The sequence below is a fragment of the Anopheles moucheti genome, chromosome 2 (assembly GCF_943734755.1).
Source record: "Anopheles moucheti chromosome 2, idAnoMoucSN_F20_07, whole genome shotgun sequence".
Lineage (NCBI taxonomy): Eukaryota > Metazoa > Arthropoda > Insecta > Diptera > Culicidae > Anopheles > Anopheles moucheti.
The window spans coordinates 33,161,292-33,175,210 of NC_069140.1; the positions used below are offsets into that span (position 1 = coordinate 33,161,292).

General features: G+C 50.0%; 1 protein-coding gene across 1 annotated transcript in view; it reads right to left on the minus strand.

Annotated features, from left to right (window-relative positions):
* Nucleotides 1-320: 320 nt before the first annotated feature.
* Nucleotides 321-13,919, minus strand: part of LOC128297397 (hornerin) — an 88,758-nt gene continuing 75,159 nt past the window's right edge. The window contains exons 3-4 of the mRNA XM_053033028.1: nt 10,223-10,406; nt 321-2,296 (exon numbers count right to left, since the gene is read on the minus strand). Coding sequence (XP_052888988.1) covers nt 440-2,296; nt 10,223-10,406 — 2,041 coding nt within the window. The 3' untranslated portion in view covers nt 321-439. The remainder of the gene's footprint in view (nt 2,297-10,222; nt 10,407-13,919) is intronic.

The window sequence follows — 13,919 nt, forward strand, 5'->3', positions numbered from 1 at the left end:
GCAAACATAAAAAAAAACAAACTGTACACTCAAATTAAGCTTAAAAAGAAAAACGGACGACGGCTACTATCAACACACACACACACTCACACACCCGACGACGACCGGAGATGCCGGGCGGGGATACGATTGACACTAAAATTAAAATCACATTCTTGGTTTTCTTGTTCTTTTCTTTCTTTTCCTTTATCAGCTAACTCTCCTCTAGCTCGTTTCGGAACGTTTCTTCCCTCTGCCACTCTCGTTCGCTTTCGCTATTACCTCGCTAAATATCGCGTGACCCTTTGCTGATTTTTGTGTGTGGGGGTACGCGACGACCCTTTTAGACGACCTGTTTGACAAGTTTGACTTGTGCGCGCACAGATCACAGTAGAAGCTTGCCGTATACAATACTGGATATGAAGGGTCCGGCAGTTCTGGTGCAGACCGTTGCTTTCTCTCAAGAGTCCACCATCGTCGGTGGCACTGCTGAAGGCTGCTGCTGTTCGGCTGCGTTGGCTGCTTTCGGGGGTACGGCTGCAACACCACTACCACTATTGCCGCCACCACCACCACCAGGACCATTACTGGACGTGGTAGACTGTCCGGTGGGTCGGCGTTGACTCCAACCGGCCACGCTGCGGTTCGACGTTTGCGTATGCTGACTGTAACCCGAATCGGACCCGAAGCTCGAATCGCGCGAGTATATCGAATGGCCGGCAGGATGTGATGACGGTGGTGGTACTCCTCCATTACCACCACCACCGACCATACCCGGCACGCTACCGTTCCGGAAGGTGGTGAACTGTGGCAGAATGTAGGGATGGTAGGCGACACCGCCGGTACTGCCCGTACCGGTACTACCGCTACCACCGCTCCGATCGCTGTACGTGTGCGATAGGCACCCATCGTAGATGAGGCCCTCGTGGAAGACGGGCTCGTGGTAGATGTACTGCGAGGGATCCTGCGGGGCCGATATGACGGCCAGCTGGCTACCACCATTCCCATTCCGTCCGCCGGTTCGCCGGTCGGACGCGCGCGGGTTCGTTCGCGAGCGTCCACCACCGGGTGGCCCGCAGTAACCACCGGGCGCCACCGGTCCACGGTGGTGCCCGCCGCCGTTGCGGAAGATGGTCGACACGGTGGTGCCGATGGGTCCGGACGCTGAGGCGGACAGTTGCGCGTTGATGCGATTCCGCCGCTCCACCGGATCCAGCAGCTCGCCCGCATCGTCGATCGTGCTGTAGTAGTTGGACCGGCCGCCGGTGGTGGAGTTATTATTAACACTGTTCAGGTGATGACTATGGTGACCGTGGTGCGGATGGTGATGGTGATGGCTCGTCGCGAGCGTGTGGTTGTAGGCTGGCGGTGGTAACGTCATCATACCCCGATCGTCGTACATCGGGGGCAGCCCAACCGGTTCCCCACCTCCACCGAGCAGTCCACCGTCCAACGGGCTCGCTACGCCGCCAGCAAACGGATGTCCACCGCCGGCCCTACGACCGGATCCGCCCAGCGTGGCAGGATGATGCTTGCGCGTGCGGAACAATCCTAACGAGGACGACACTACACCGTTACCGTTACAGCTAGCCCCGCTAGCACCGTTGTTGGCCACACTGCCAGGATGGTGGTGGTTGTTGTTGTTATTGTTGTTGTTCCCACAGTCCGTGCTGGAGTTGGAGTTGCGGTTGCTATTGCTGGCACTGCTGCTACCACTGCTGTTACTACCGTTATTGTTGTTACACTGGCCATTGCCACCGCAGGCAGCACCAGCACCATTGCTGCTTGCACCGGACGGTGTCGATGAGCCATTGACGCCGGCCGCTCCGACACGATGGCCGGTGTGGTGCAGGGGATGATTATTGTCATTGCCGGACGAGGATGACGACGATAGGAGCGAGTTGCGCTCGGTGCGGTTTCGCTCCAGGTAGGGCGCGGCACCGGGCTGACCGCCAGCAGCAGCCACCAGCAGCCCATCCGTGACCGGCACGGTAGAGCCGGATGCTGTCGTGGCCGCACTGTTGCTGCTGCCGCCATTGCTGCGATCGTGGTAGATCGTGGCCACCGTCGTGCCACCGTCCGATGGTGATTTGTGGAAGGAACGGTCGCCCGGCAGGCTTAGCTCATCCTCGGCAAAGTCATCGTCCGACTGGATCGGTGGTTCCGAGTCCGTGTCCCGCCCCGGACCGTGCTCCAGCTCCTCGTACACGTTGTCATGCGATCGGTACGGATCCGGACCGGGTGACGAGCAGATAAACAATGGCGGCGACCGTGGCATCGGGTACCCGCTAGGATAATGGATCTGCTTCGCGTGCAGCTGTGTGGGGGAGAGAGTGAGGAGGGAAAGAAAACAACGCACATTAGTTACCGGCCGACAGGCTGAAAAGGTGGTCTCGATAGAGAGGTTCTCTTTTTTAACTAAAGCAGCACTTATTCACACTTCACCCCGATTGCGAGCGATAAAATCACACGAGAATCCTTACAACCTATGGCCCTATGTCTGCGGCTCCGTCGATGACAATCGTAGCTAAAAGCGAACCCTCCATGGCATTGAGCGTTTCAGCACTTTACGTTACAAAGCACAGAAAACACGCATTTTCACACACGCGGACCAAGGGATTTCGGACCACTGCATTCCTTTATGTCCCATCGACCGCGGGAATAATTTGTGCGGTATGTGCCCGAAACCGTCAACGAAAATTCCCACCCTTCCCATTTTAAGGTGTGAATTTATTTTATTACATGAATAAAACCATACAATAGCGCACTTCAGATTGTTTTTCTTTTGTTCGTCCCGGACACTTGTGTGCGGTTCACCTGGCGCGTTCAACATCTATTAAAGCGCCAGTAGTGAGGTTGAAGAAGTGTTTTGCAAACCTACTCCACGTAAAGCTTTCCGCTTTATAACTTTCTTTCCGCTCGCCTGTCCGGATGCAGTAAGCGAAAAGTGCATTGGAAAGTATGTTCCACAGCGTCAAAACCTCCCAAGAACGTCCCTGCCCCGGGGGAAAACAATGATTTCTTGCCGAGTGTTCCTCCGTCTTGGCATGGGACGGAATCGATCGAGAGTGTGAAATTCGAACCACTTGAGTAAGTTTTATGTTAACAGCAGCTCCCAGCAGCCTCTCATCGCAGAAGCGCTCGGTAAATATACACCAGCTATCATCCCGTGATACGATACCGGATGGTTTTGTGTGCGACAAACACACGGACACGGATGGATGGATGGTATGGTATGGTTCCAAACCGAAAAATGTACCAGGGACACACTGGATTGGATTGGATTGAATTGGGCCAAGAAATCCAAAATGGGTGAGAGTTGTTTGCATGATGTGTGTGCGATACCGTTTCCAGCTTCATTGTGCTTCACACACATTCAGCGCCAAACGCGGAGAGTAGCGGTTAAGGAAAATCTTGGACTACTGTCCAAACAAAAAAAAATCCCAGAAGGTTCCCCCCCCCGGCACTGGGGTGGTTTTGCAGGGTTTGTAAGTGAATTTACCCACCTTTTCCCTTTGCTTTCAACTGTTACTCGAGTGGTTTTCCAAACACACACACACACAGGAAAGCGCATTCTGCAGAGTTCAACTTCAACTGGTCGAGGTATTTGATTTTTGGCCACACGACGAACGCATTCGCTACCATCGTGCTTCCACTAAGTGTGTGTGTGCAAAAGGGAAAATAGCACTTGTTAGGTTCGAAAGGAAGGTAGACAACACAATTTTAAACTTATCACCGGTTCGTTCCCGAGTTTTGCACACGAGATGGTTCCCGCACGGACGTGGGCGTTCTGTTTGCTTATGCATGCACTTTTTTTTTCGTTGCTTCGGGATGATCGGAAAACTATCCACTAAATCCAGGTTTGCATTTCCTCCGTGCAAACGGAAAAAGAAAAGAAAACCAGTGATGTATGTATATTCATTTTTTATCCATTTCTCAACACTCACGACTTCATTTTATTATTTGAATTTCCCACAGCCACAGCAGCGCCTCTTTCTCCAACGATATGTTTGTGTTAAGGGTAGTAAGGGTAGTACAACCCTTCACAGCCACAGCCCCTTCGCTGATATACATATAGTTTTATGCATTTCCATGTGCGACAATAGTTCGCGTTTGCCGCGCGTCTTCGCAATCATGCAAAAATGGCATTCGTGTGCAGCAGTTTTCCAATCCACAATACAGCGTCGTGTAAGTGTATGTACATATTTAGAGAGATGCAGCAAGTAGTTGAGCTGTGTGTGCGCCTCGATGTTGGTGTGTCTGCCAGATGTCAGAAACGTGCCAGAGCTTATCGTCCCATTAGAATGATGTGAAGGCGGTAGGGAGAGATTGGGACAAGTGCTCCAAGTAATATGCGCAATAGTGTGTTTCCACCAGCATGGGAAAAAGGTGTTGAAAATTCACGATCAACGGGAAGCATAAAATAAGCGTGTGTGTGTGCTGGTCATGATGAGGAGCAGAGATGGTGCCTCAGAGTTTGATTGTTCGCACCATTTCCGGATATCATTATGGCGTAAAACGAAAACACGACAAGATAAGAGTGTGCGCTCTGCCGCTGATTTTCCCCCAATGCCAAATACCTATTGTTGTGTGGCACCACCACTTCACACCACTTGAAGTTGCCCATGGAAATGGGAAATGGGACATGGGTTTTTGGGCATCTGAATATGAGCAGTGTGTGTGTGGACGAGCGAGTGGACACTTGAAAGACGTGGAAAGATGAGAGGAGCGAGAAGAATAAAGCTGAACATGATTACAACAAAAGGTGGGGGTTTTGGATGGATGAAAGCAGAAGGAATACAGAAGAAGTAGCGCGCAACACACAGGAAACATGATCAGCCACGATCTCTCAAAACATCGCGCCAACAGAGATCCACTTGATGGACGGTGGGGAAGAACAGTGGAGATGGCCGTCCTGGCACCCGTAAAGACATTGTTTGGATAACAAACAGCGTGTATCAGACATTACCACTGTACAAATAATAGATGGCGAAGTTGTGTGTTTAATGTTTTCTATATCTTGTGTGTTTTTGTGTTTCCCATCATCCCCCTTCGCCACCATCATCATCATCATCATCATCATTATGAGGATCGGTTTGATTTAGCATTTGGATATGGAGAGTTGTGTTTTCATTCCGTTTATCCAGTGGTTTTCTTTTTTGCTAGCAGCTGGTTAAGGAGGTTAAGGGATGGCATTAGACGGAGAAGAGTTGTAGTACTACTACTACTACTAGATTAACCACTCGACATCGCGATCTTCACGCGCGCACGCACGGGATATCTGCTGATGGTTGATGACGAACAACTTCAACCCCAACACACCACCCTCGTTTTCGTGTGAGCCGTCGCGCCGTGTGTGGTCTCTGATCGGGTTGCCCGGCTTGTTCTACCGGCTTTGTACGCGAAAGTGAAGAAGAACGAGGCATGAGATGGGGCACAACAACAACGTAAATACCACCCAAATAGCGAGCGCGCGCGCGCACGCTCGATCGTCCCTTCGGCCATGTGCGGGATACGGGGTGGGGCTGCGGAACTCCTGAGAAAGGGAGGGGATGCTGAAGAGTGGTCGTTCGTCATAAGAGACGCGTCTCACCACAGCAGCACCGGGAGGAACGATGGCCGGAACGATATGCCGTGGAGTGTGCCTGGTGCGGGGTGTTATGGTGTTGCTGCGCTCTTTTGTTGATATAAATGTGCCTTTTTGAGGTGGAGTAGTTTGGTGGTTTAGCTCCCTGACAGGAATATCTTTTCTGTTATTTTTTTTCTTCTCACAATACGCGCCAAGCGCACCCCTTGTATATATCTTTTTGTCCACCACCCTCGTGGGGGCTTTACGGTCTAACGCGTCCGAAAGGCGCACGTCGATCAACTCCTCTCTCGGGGATCCTTTTTCTTGTTTTTCCCTTGATCTGATCTGTCCATACCATTTTTACTGACCACAGTCAGCCGGCTTGCTGATCACCCCGAGGGGGTGGGTGGGAGGATAGTGTCACCCCTCATCCCCCTCTCCTCCTTGTGGGTTGAGGTTTCGGATGAAACTAAATATTATTTGTTTGGAGTCGTGTCTCAGCAATGGGGGCCGCGAGGGAGATGCTGAAGGGGGGTAGTTTGCGCTGCATGGTGAGGCGTGTGAACGTGTGTTCCAAAGTGGCCAAAGTCGGACGGAGCAGATAGGGGGAAAAAGATTCGATGAAAATATGCAACCTGATGTGCGAAGACGTTGAAAGGTTTCACACCGGGTAAGGAATGTATTGGAGCATTATTTATTTATTTTTTCATTTGAATTGCATACTTTAAGGCTTTAAGTGAGGAGGCATCCAAACATGGCAATATCATTCGAACATATGCTCACCTGATAGGGGGTTTTGCAGACAGTGCTATGAAATGAAATTTTAAATCTCATTACGATAAATCCTAATTAGACAACAATTCCTAGCACACATTCCTAGAGCGTTTCGCCATGGTTATCAATTTCGACTAATTTTTATCGCCTGTCCGTTGAAGTAACTCAGCTGCCCGAGAGGAGTTGGTCTATGTATAAGTCCGCTCGAGGTTCCTCTGCTAACCTTTCTTGGTGCTCAAGGTTCGCATCGCTTCGCTATCGAATAATTAGGAGTGATAAGCGTTTGAGACGATCCTTAAAATGTATCCCCCCTTCTCCCCTCCCCCCCCCCCCCCCCCCTCCCCCATTCCAGTTGCGGTCCCCGTTGATCACCTTTATTCGAATAAATTCCTGCCAAAGGCCAGCATATTTCGAGGCGTATACAGTTGTTAATTAGCAGCAACGCCGCGGCATCTGCTGAAGACCTACGATTTCACACACACACACACGGTGTACCGCGCGCAGCATGACAGCGAACATGGCAGACAGACGAGACAAACATACAAAGCGGCGGCCACAGCGCACGCTTTCGTGGTTGGCGCACCGGGGCGACAAGGACGGTACACCGAAACCCGCGGGAATACCGCGGGAATAAACATGTTTGACAGCATTATTACACAGACACGAAATTTGATCATCACACGCCAATCATAATTCGCTTCGCACTCACCCCTAACACGATGCGACACGGCCAACCGGGTTCCAGGGGGGTTTTGTGTTGCGCTTTGCGGTGTGAGCTTGACCTGGCCATGGGCTAAAGGTGGAGAGGGAAGGGGGGGGGGGGGGGAGCGGGGGGGGGGTAAAAAAGAATCACTGCCCTGTCTCTCTCCTTGAAGCGAGAGTTATTAGCGTTTCAGCCTTTTCAGCTGGCAAATCCCTGTGCCGGTACACCCAGAGCCCGGTCCTGGGAACAGAGCGAAGAAACGAAGCATCGAGACGGTATGTGGTTTCGATGGAGGAAAAGGATTATATTATTGAAGGTTGCCACCCGGTGCCGTACAAAACGGTACACCACACCACTCTCTACTACGAAAAAGCCTCTCGAATGGTCAAACATCTATTCACGCACGCAGCGAACTCCTCATCTGCGCCCAAAGATTGGTTATTTACTGCGCGAGCGCGAACATCCCCGGCCGGGTCAGCCTAATGAAATGTAAATGGAAACATATAAATTAACCGCGGCGAGCGGACATCTTCCCCGGTCGGGGTCGGGGTATGGCCGAAACCAAAAACAAAACCAAAACATATTATATTGAGAAACAAAACGTCCGCTGCTATGCGAATGGGGTGTTGTAGGCCCAGAGTCGGCGAATAGATATCTTACTCACCAAGCTCTAGAGCCCACCGGTTTGTTGTAAAGGAAATATGTTCTGTGGGGATGCGTGACACACCTGTACACACCACCGCCACCATATCACCAGAGCAGTTCTGCTTTCAACGGTGCGGGATTTCGTGGAACAAACAAAAAAAGAAAAGAAAAGTCCCAAAAAAACATTTCTCTACGCTATTTCTTCTCCTCGCAAGTACTACACCCTTGCCCTTGAGGCTCTTTTTTATATCCACAGGGAAGCAAATATCAATGGACGACGACGGAGTGAGGTAAGGAAATATGATATGATGTTTAAATTTTCACTGGAGACACACGGCGACACAAAAGACGGGTTTTGTGTGGCACACCGGGTTTGGTTTCCATCATTTTCCGGCTCGATTGTTATTGTGGTGTTGCGCTCGTATGATTGAGCAATGGAACTAAATACGTTACCGTTCACAATCCAACAAACATTGCGGAAAGGAGAACAGACTGTCATACGAATGTTTTATTATAATTCTGCCACGGAATGCTCTCAAGATGGACAGCAGAACAGGGAGAGAGACGCAATGGGGGAAGAAAAGGAACCCTTCCGCTGCCGTCGCCACCGTTTGAGCATTTCCAGTTTTGTCCAATTCTCTCACAAGCTTCATCCATCTACACCCCGTTTTTTTTTTTTGGGTTCTGTGCATTAATTTTGAAATCTTGCGCCGCGTGTAGCGGTGCACCGAGAGCTGCACATACAGCAGATCGAGAAGGGCCCTTCATCAAGTTTCAACCCGATATCGGTGCACACACACGAGAAAAAAAACCTGTGTGCTTGTCGTTTGTCATTGATCCTTGGTCCACAAACACAAAATAAAACACGCCAAAGAGGGGCCACACCTCCTCTCCGAGATGCAGGAGGAGGCCACGAAAAAAAACCCAAAAAGGCACTTGAGAACATCATACGGAGGCATAGGGAAGAGTGGCCTTTTCTGTCAGTGCAAAATTCCACTCGCGCCACAAACCGGAGGGGATTAGGAAGCGAACGGGCGAAACTATTGTCGTTTGTGGATGAAGTGCCTTTGACATGGTTTGTCGTAATATTATGACAGTTTATCCCGACGTGAGCTTTATGCGCGAAGTGTACCAAGCCCGATGCTTTTGTTCGACTGTCCCGATTGTGTTTTGGGTAAGGGGGATGTAGTACGTGTGCGCGCGCGTCTGATCCTTGCGACTGAGACGGACGTACCTCTTGCGTGTCTTGTTACAGAGAAGAAACTGGAAGAGGATTGCGATTTGGTAGGATTGTGGCGCATCAAACTCAGTTATAAAAAAGGCCAAATAAATGCTTGCCGTTTGGAGATTTATTTCCCCACGGCCGTACACATCCGGTTTCTATTGTGACAGTTGTTGTGACAGCTGAACGGTGGTTCCTGCTCTCTGAAGCCAGAACTGCATTAGAATCTATTGGATGTAGAAAAAAAAGTAGGCACAACGGGATGCTGCTACTCTCGAACAAAAAAAATTACGCTATCCATTCATGCTCGATTCATTCATTTCATCCTCATTCTTGGTTGTGGTGAGTCTCCAGTAAAAGACGAAACACAAGGTCTTGAGAGGCACTTTTTTCCATCGCCAGTTTCTGCTTTTCTATTGCGGAAAACACAAACCGGTACACACCCTTCATTTGTACCGTAAAGCGAACAACGTGTTCGTGTTTAATTTTGCATCAACATTAAGACGTGCCCAGACTTCGTAACAAAACAATGATCGATAGTAGACACAGAGACACACACACATTGTTGAACAATTTGATTTTCCAATTCATCAAAATTGGACATATTTTGTACGCAACAACCCCTACACTTTTAAAAAGGAAACAACATTCCCGTCGATCGGTAGAGGCGATGTGTGGCAGAAGAGCAGCATAACATAAATAATTAAAACTGAAAACCGAAAAGAGGCCATACGCTGACACACACGTTTGGACATTGTGTATCGGCGGCAGAAAAAAAAAACCCGCCCCCGGCGAGTTCTGGAGATGAAGCAATCGTGAAGGAGCGAAAGCGAAAACCCCCCCGAAGCGAAGTGATTGTAAAAGGTAGAAATTAAAAATTGATTACTGTAACAAGTGAAGTCGGCATTGAACAAAAAAAAAACACCCCCCCCCCCCCCCTTCCTAAAGAAAGGACCGAAAAATGACACGGAACGAAGAGTATGTGAGGTGAATTTTTTAATTTTGACTGATTCGGAGGGTGAAGGGCCTCCAAAAAAAAATATGTCACTTGGAATTATCCAATTTAAAATGATTTAATGTAATCTGACAGAGCAAATTAATTTTGACAAACGCAAACCCTCCCCTCGCGGACGAGAGTTCCCCAAATTCGGCGAGTCGGTTCGAACGTGAGATTTGGGAGAGGCTATCTGACATCTTTGTTTCCTATCGCAGGCCTTCGCGTGCGCTTGGAAATCGGTGTTCTGTGTTTAGTGTGCTTACTCGAGAGAACCTTCCAACATCCTTTTTCCTTTCTCGAGCATATCTCGGCATCCGCCATCGTTACACTTACCTCCATATTGTGGTGATGGTGGTGATGATGATGATGCCGCATCACCAGCGGATGATGGCCTAAGTGTACGTCCGGATCCTCGTACGTCACGGAATGGGCCGCGGATACACCTGTCGCGTCCAGATGCGGTGGTCCACGGGTAGGCGTCTTGCATGGCAGGAAGTTTTGAACTTTTCGTTTGTGTCTGTTGGTGTTGTTAATTGGTGGGAAGAGAAAAATTGAACACGAATCGAATTAATAACACTGCACCGGTGCAAAGTCGGCTGAAAATTGTAAAGTTTCGGGGTAGAACACGGTATATTTTTGTGCGCTCTATAGTTGACAGTTAGTGCCCCCGCTCGGGTCTCCCCCCCCAAGGGAGCCACAGGAATATCTCTCTCCGGCTCCAGGGCGACACACACAGTTAATTAATGTGCACGGGATGGTGCGTTCCCTTACCGAAGACCGAGTAGTGTGTCCCGTGGGACTGTGGGAAACCCAAGACCGGAGAGATACAAAACCCGCGGCATGACGACTGCGGTTGGCATCTTTACACCGCGCGCCGCACTAAAATGGACCCACAAGAGTGTTGCGGTAGTGTGCGCAACCAGACACATCCGACCACCGCATTGTTGCATTTAATTTAAACAACAACAGCAACAAAAAAGCGATCCCCTTACAGCCTCCAGGGTCCGCTCAGCACTTCAACAGCCGCTCGAAGGTTGCTCCTTCTACGTACAGCCAAATGTCAACCGCACACACTGCACACTGCCACACACGTAAACACCACATTAATTTCCAACGGCATTGGTTGCCTCCTAATGACACCGGCCCGAGCGGTTTGTCCCGGGTCGCCTTTTTTGCCGCGTCGCGCCCTTTATCTTGGGCCGGATATTTCAGCGGCCGACAACGCGTACCGCGCGATTGGAAGCAATTAGAGCTGTAAATTAATTCCACTCACAAATTCCACTCTCCGGTGGCTGTATGTCCCCGCAGGGATCGGGAGGGGGTTCTCCTCACTCTCTATGAGCTGCTGGCGAGTGTGAACAATGTTCGGTAAGGATCTTATCCGACTCGAATACCGCGAGAATCGAATACCGAACCGATGGGTGAAACTCGGTGTGGCGGTCGGCGGTGCAAAGCGAGCGAGCTAGCTTTTCTTTTGCAATAATATTTTGTTCACTTTAGACAGGCTAATTAACATTCTAATTATCATAAGCATGCAGCAGCAGCAGCACACAAAAATGCGGTTCTTTCCTCCTTCTTGAACACATTACTTCAACTTCGACACCCCGCCCTTTTGGTTGTGTGGGTGTGACAGCACACACCGGGGGGTGCAGCAATTTTAACGCTTTTCTGCCCCATTTGGCAACGAACTTGCTTAATAATGGGCCTTTTGGTGTGTGTGTGTGTGTGTGTGTGTGTGTGTGTGTGTGTGTGTGTGTGTGCGCTGGGGTTGCAGAAACAAACTCCCCCTACTGGAGACGTGAGCAGTTATGTTTGCTTACTTTGAAAAGCCACTCTGGGGCGAACAGAACACGTCTTCCAACTGTCGTTTTGCGCCTCTATCACCGAAACTTTGCCACCAATTTCGGGTACGACGGCTTGTGGGATATTCGATATCAGTATCAGTATGAATGAATGAGAATCGAGAGAAAAAAAAACTATATCGATTTTGAGAGGTAACGCGTCACCCAACACAGTCACCCACTGGGTGTGTCACCCACCGTGTCGTCACCCAGAATATGGCAGGAAACGTTAATCCTTCAACAATCCCCCACATAAGCCAAATGGGCGGATCGACTCCCCCATCGGCAGCTGCAAAACCTCTCGTGCGTATGTATCTGGGCAGGTTGACACAACACCACCGACGGCACGCATCAACTGTCGCTCACGCATCTCGACGCTCAACTCAACGATCGAAAGGTTCAAGTTAACGAACCAGCCTTCATCTTATTTAACGCTTGACAGAGCATCCTTTTGGGGTGTGCTCGATTGCATGGGTGTTTGTGTGTGTGTGTGTTTGTCCATATTTGCCTTGTGAGTGGGCATGAAAATAACCCGAGTAGCAAGGAAAAAGAAAACCACCCTCTCACACACACACACGCATCAGTGGAACTTCGATTTGCTACGTCATTTTCCCGAACCTGTCCTGTGCCGACATGCCAAACACTCTGCTGTGCGTGGAAGCCGAACGCGGCTCAATGTCCTTTGGCTGTGGGACATCATGCCGACAGCAGCAGCAGCAGGAGGCACCCACCAAAAAGGACACATGCTGCTGCAGAAAAAAATGACAAGTCAGTAACAACGAAAGCAAACAAAACAGAAAAACTCACATCAAATCAAATTCATATCACTCGACTGTTATGAGGCCATGCGGAGGAGTGGGGTTCGACCAGACCAGCAGGGAGACTGCCGATAGAGATAGAACGGGGATGGAACCGGCGACGGGCGATTACGATTGAGGACAGATATGAGGACAGCATACATCGCAATATGGGGCTGTCTGTCGTGTGGCTCGTGCCGTAAGTGAACTGCAGAGCGAGAGATTGATGGATGATTGTGAGCAGCAGCAGCAGCAGCAGCAGCAGTAGGGAAATAAAGTCACCATCAATCCATCTCGCCCGGATCGGGTCGAGCGACAGGAGCAGGCACAAAGCCAGTTTGCTACAAACAAAAAAACGGACCCTAAACCTATTGATTAGTACAGCGCACGAGTCGAGTTGCTGACCGATACTGGTAATCTCCTCTAAGGCACTTCACACAACCCTGTGCACGCGAGAAGCTGCCATTTACTTATATTGCCATCAAAACTGGGGACAAGTGTGTCTTCGTGTCGAGTGTCTATAATGAAATGGTGTTACTTTTCAATCCGCCTGCTCCGGCCAGTCAGACCACCGCGAGGAAAACGATATTGAGTTCCTTGGTGGATGACGCTGTGCGTGTGTGTGTGAAGATGCGTGGGTAAATATTTGATTTATCCCATTACTTACACTTGACGCTCACATCCGGGAATGCCCCCCCTCCCGTACCATTCGGCACCGGCTGACAATCCTGGGCAAGATCGATCGATCCAGTGTCAGATGTCAGCAGGTCAAGTAAAACAGTCGAGTGGTGGTGTGCTTGGTGTGTGAGAGCGATTGGGATGGGCCCATCCCCAACCATTCCCAGGCGCACCCGGCGAAGAATCACTCCTTAAATGGTGACAAGGACGCAAAACGCAACGGTAGTCCATCGTCTTTTGTTCGACCATTAGCACACCGTTGAGTTTGGCGCGGCCGGGGGAGGGGAGAGACCATTCGGAACGCAATGACACGAACATATCGCGCTCCAGCGAACGGCTGACGTGAAGCGAACAGGGTGGAAAGCGTTGAAGGGCAGATAAAATCGTAGCTTGATAGCTAGCGTTCTTTCTTCGCAGATTCTATCTCTCTCTCTCTCTCGGCCAGCAGTAATCTCTTCCTAAGGTCACGAAAAAGCACAAAAAAAAACACGAGAAACCTTGACAAGCGATATGTAGTTACCGGCCATCAAAGCCCGTTGATGTTGCACTGGATCCGGATGTGAAGGATTTATAGTGCAATTTTCCGAGCTGCCCAGCCAATTGTCGGATCTCGTAAGGGATGTCCTCTCTTATTGCTACACCTCCGAGAGCTCTGAGTCGTCTTCCGAGCTTCGGAGCCCCTGACCAGTTGACATCTTATCACACGGCTGAAAA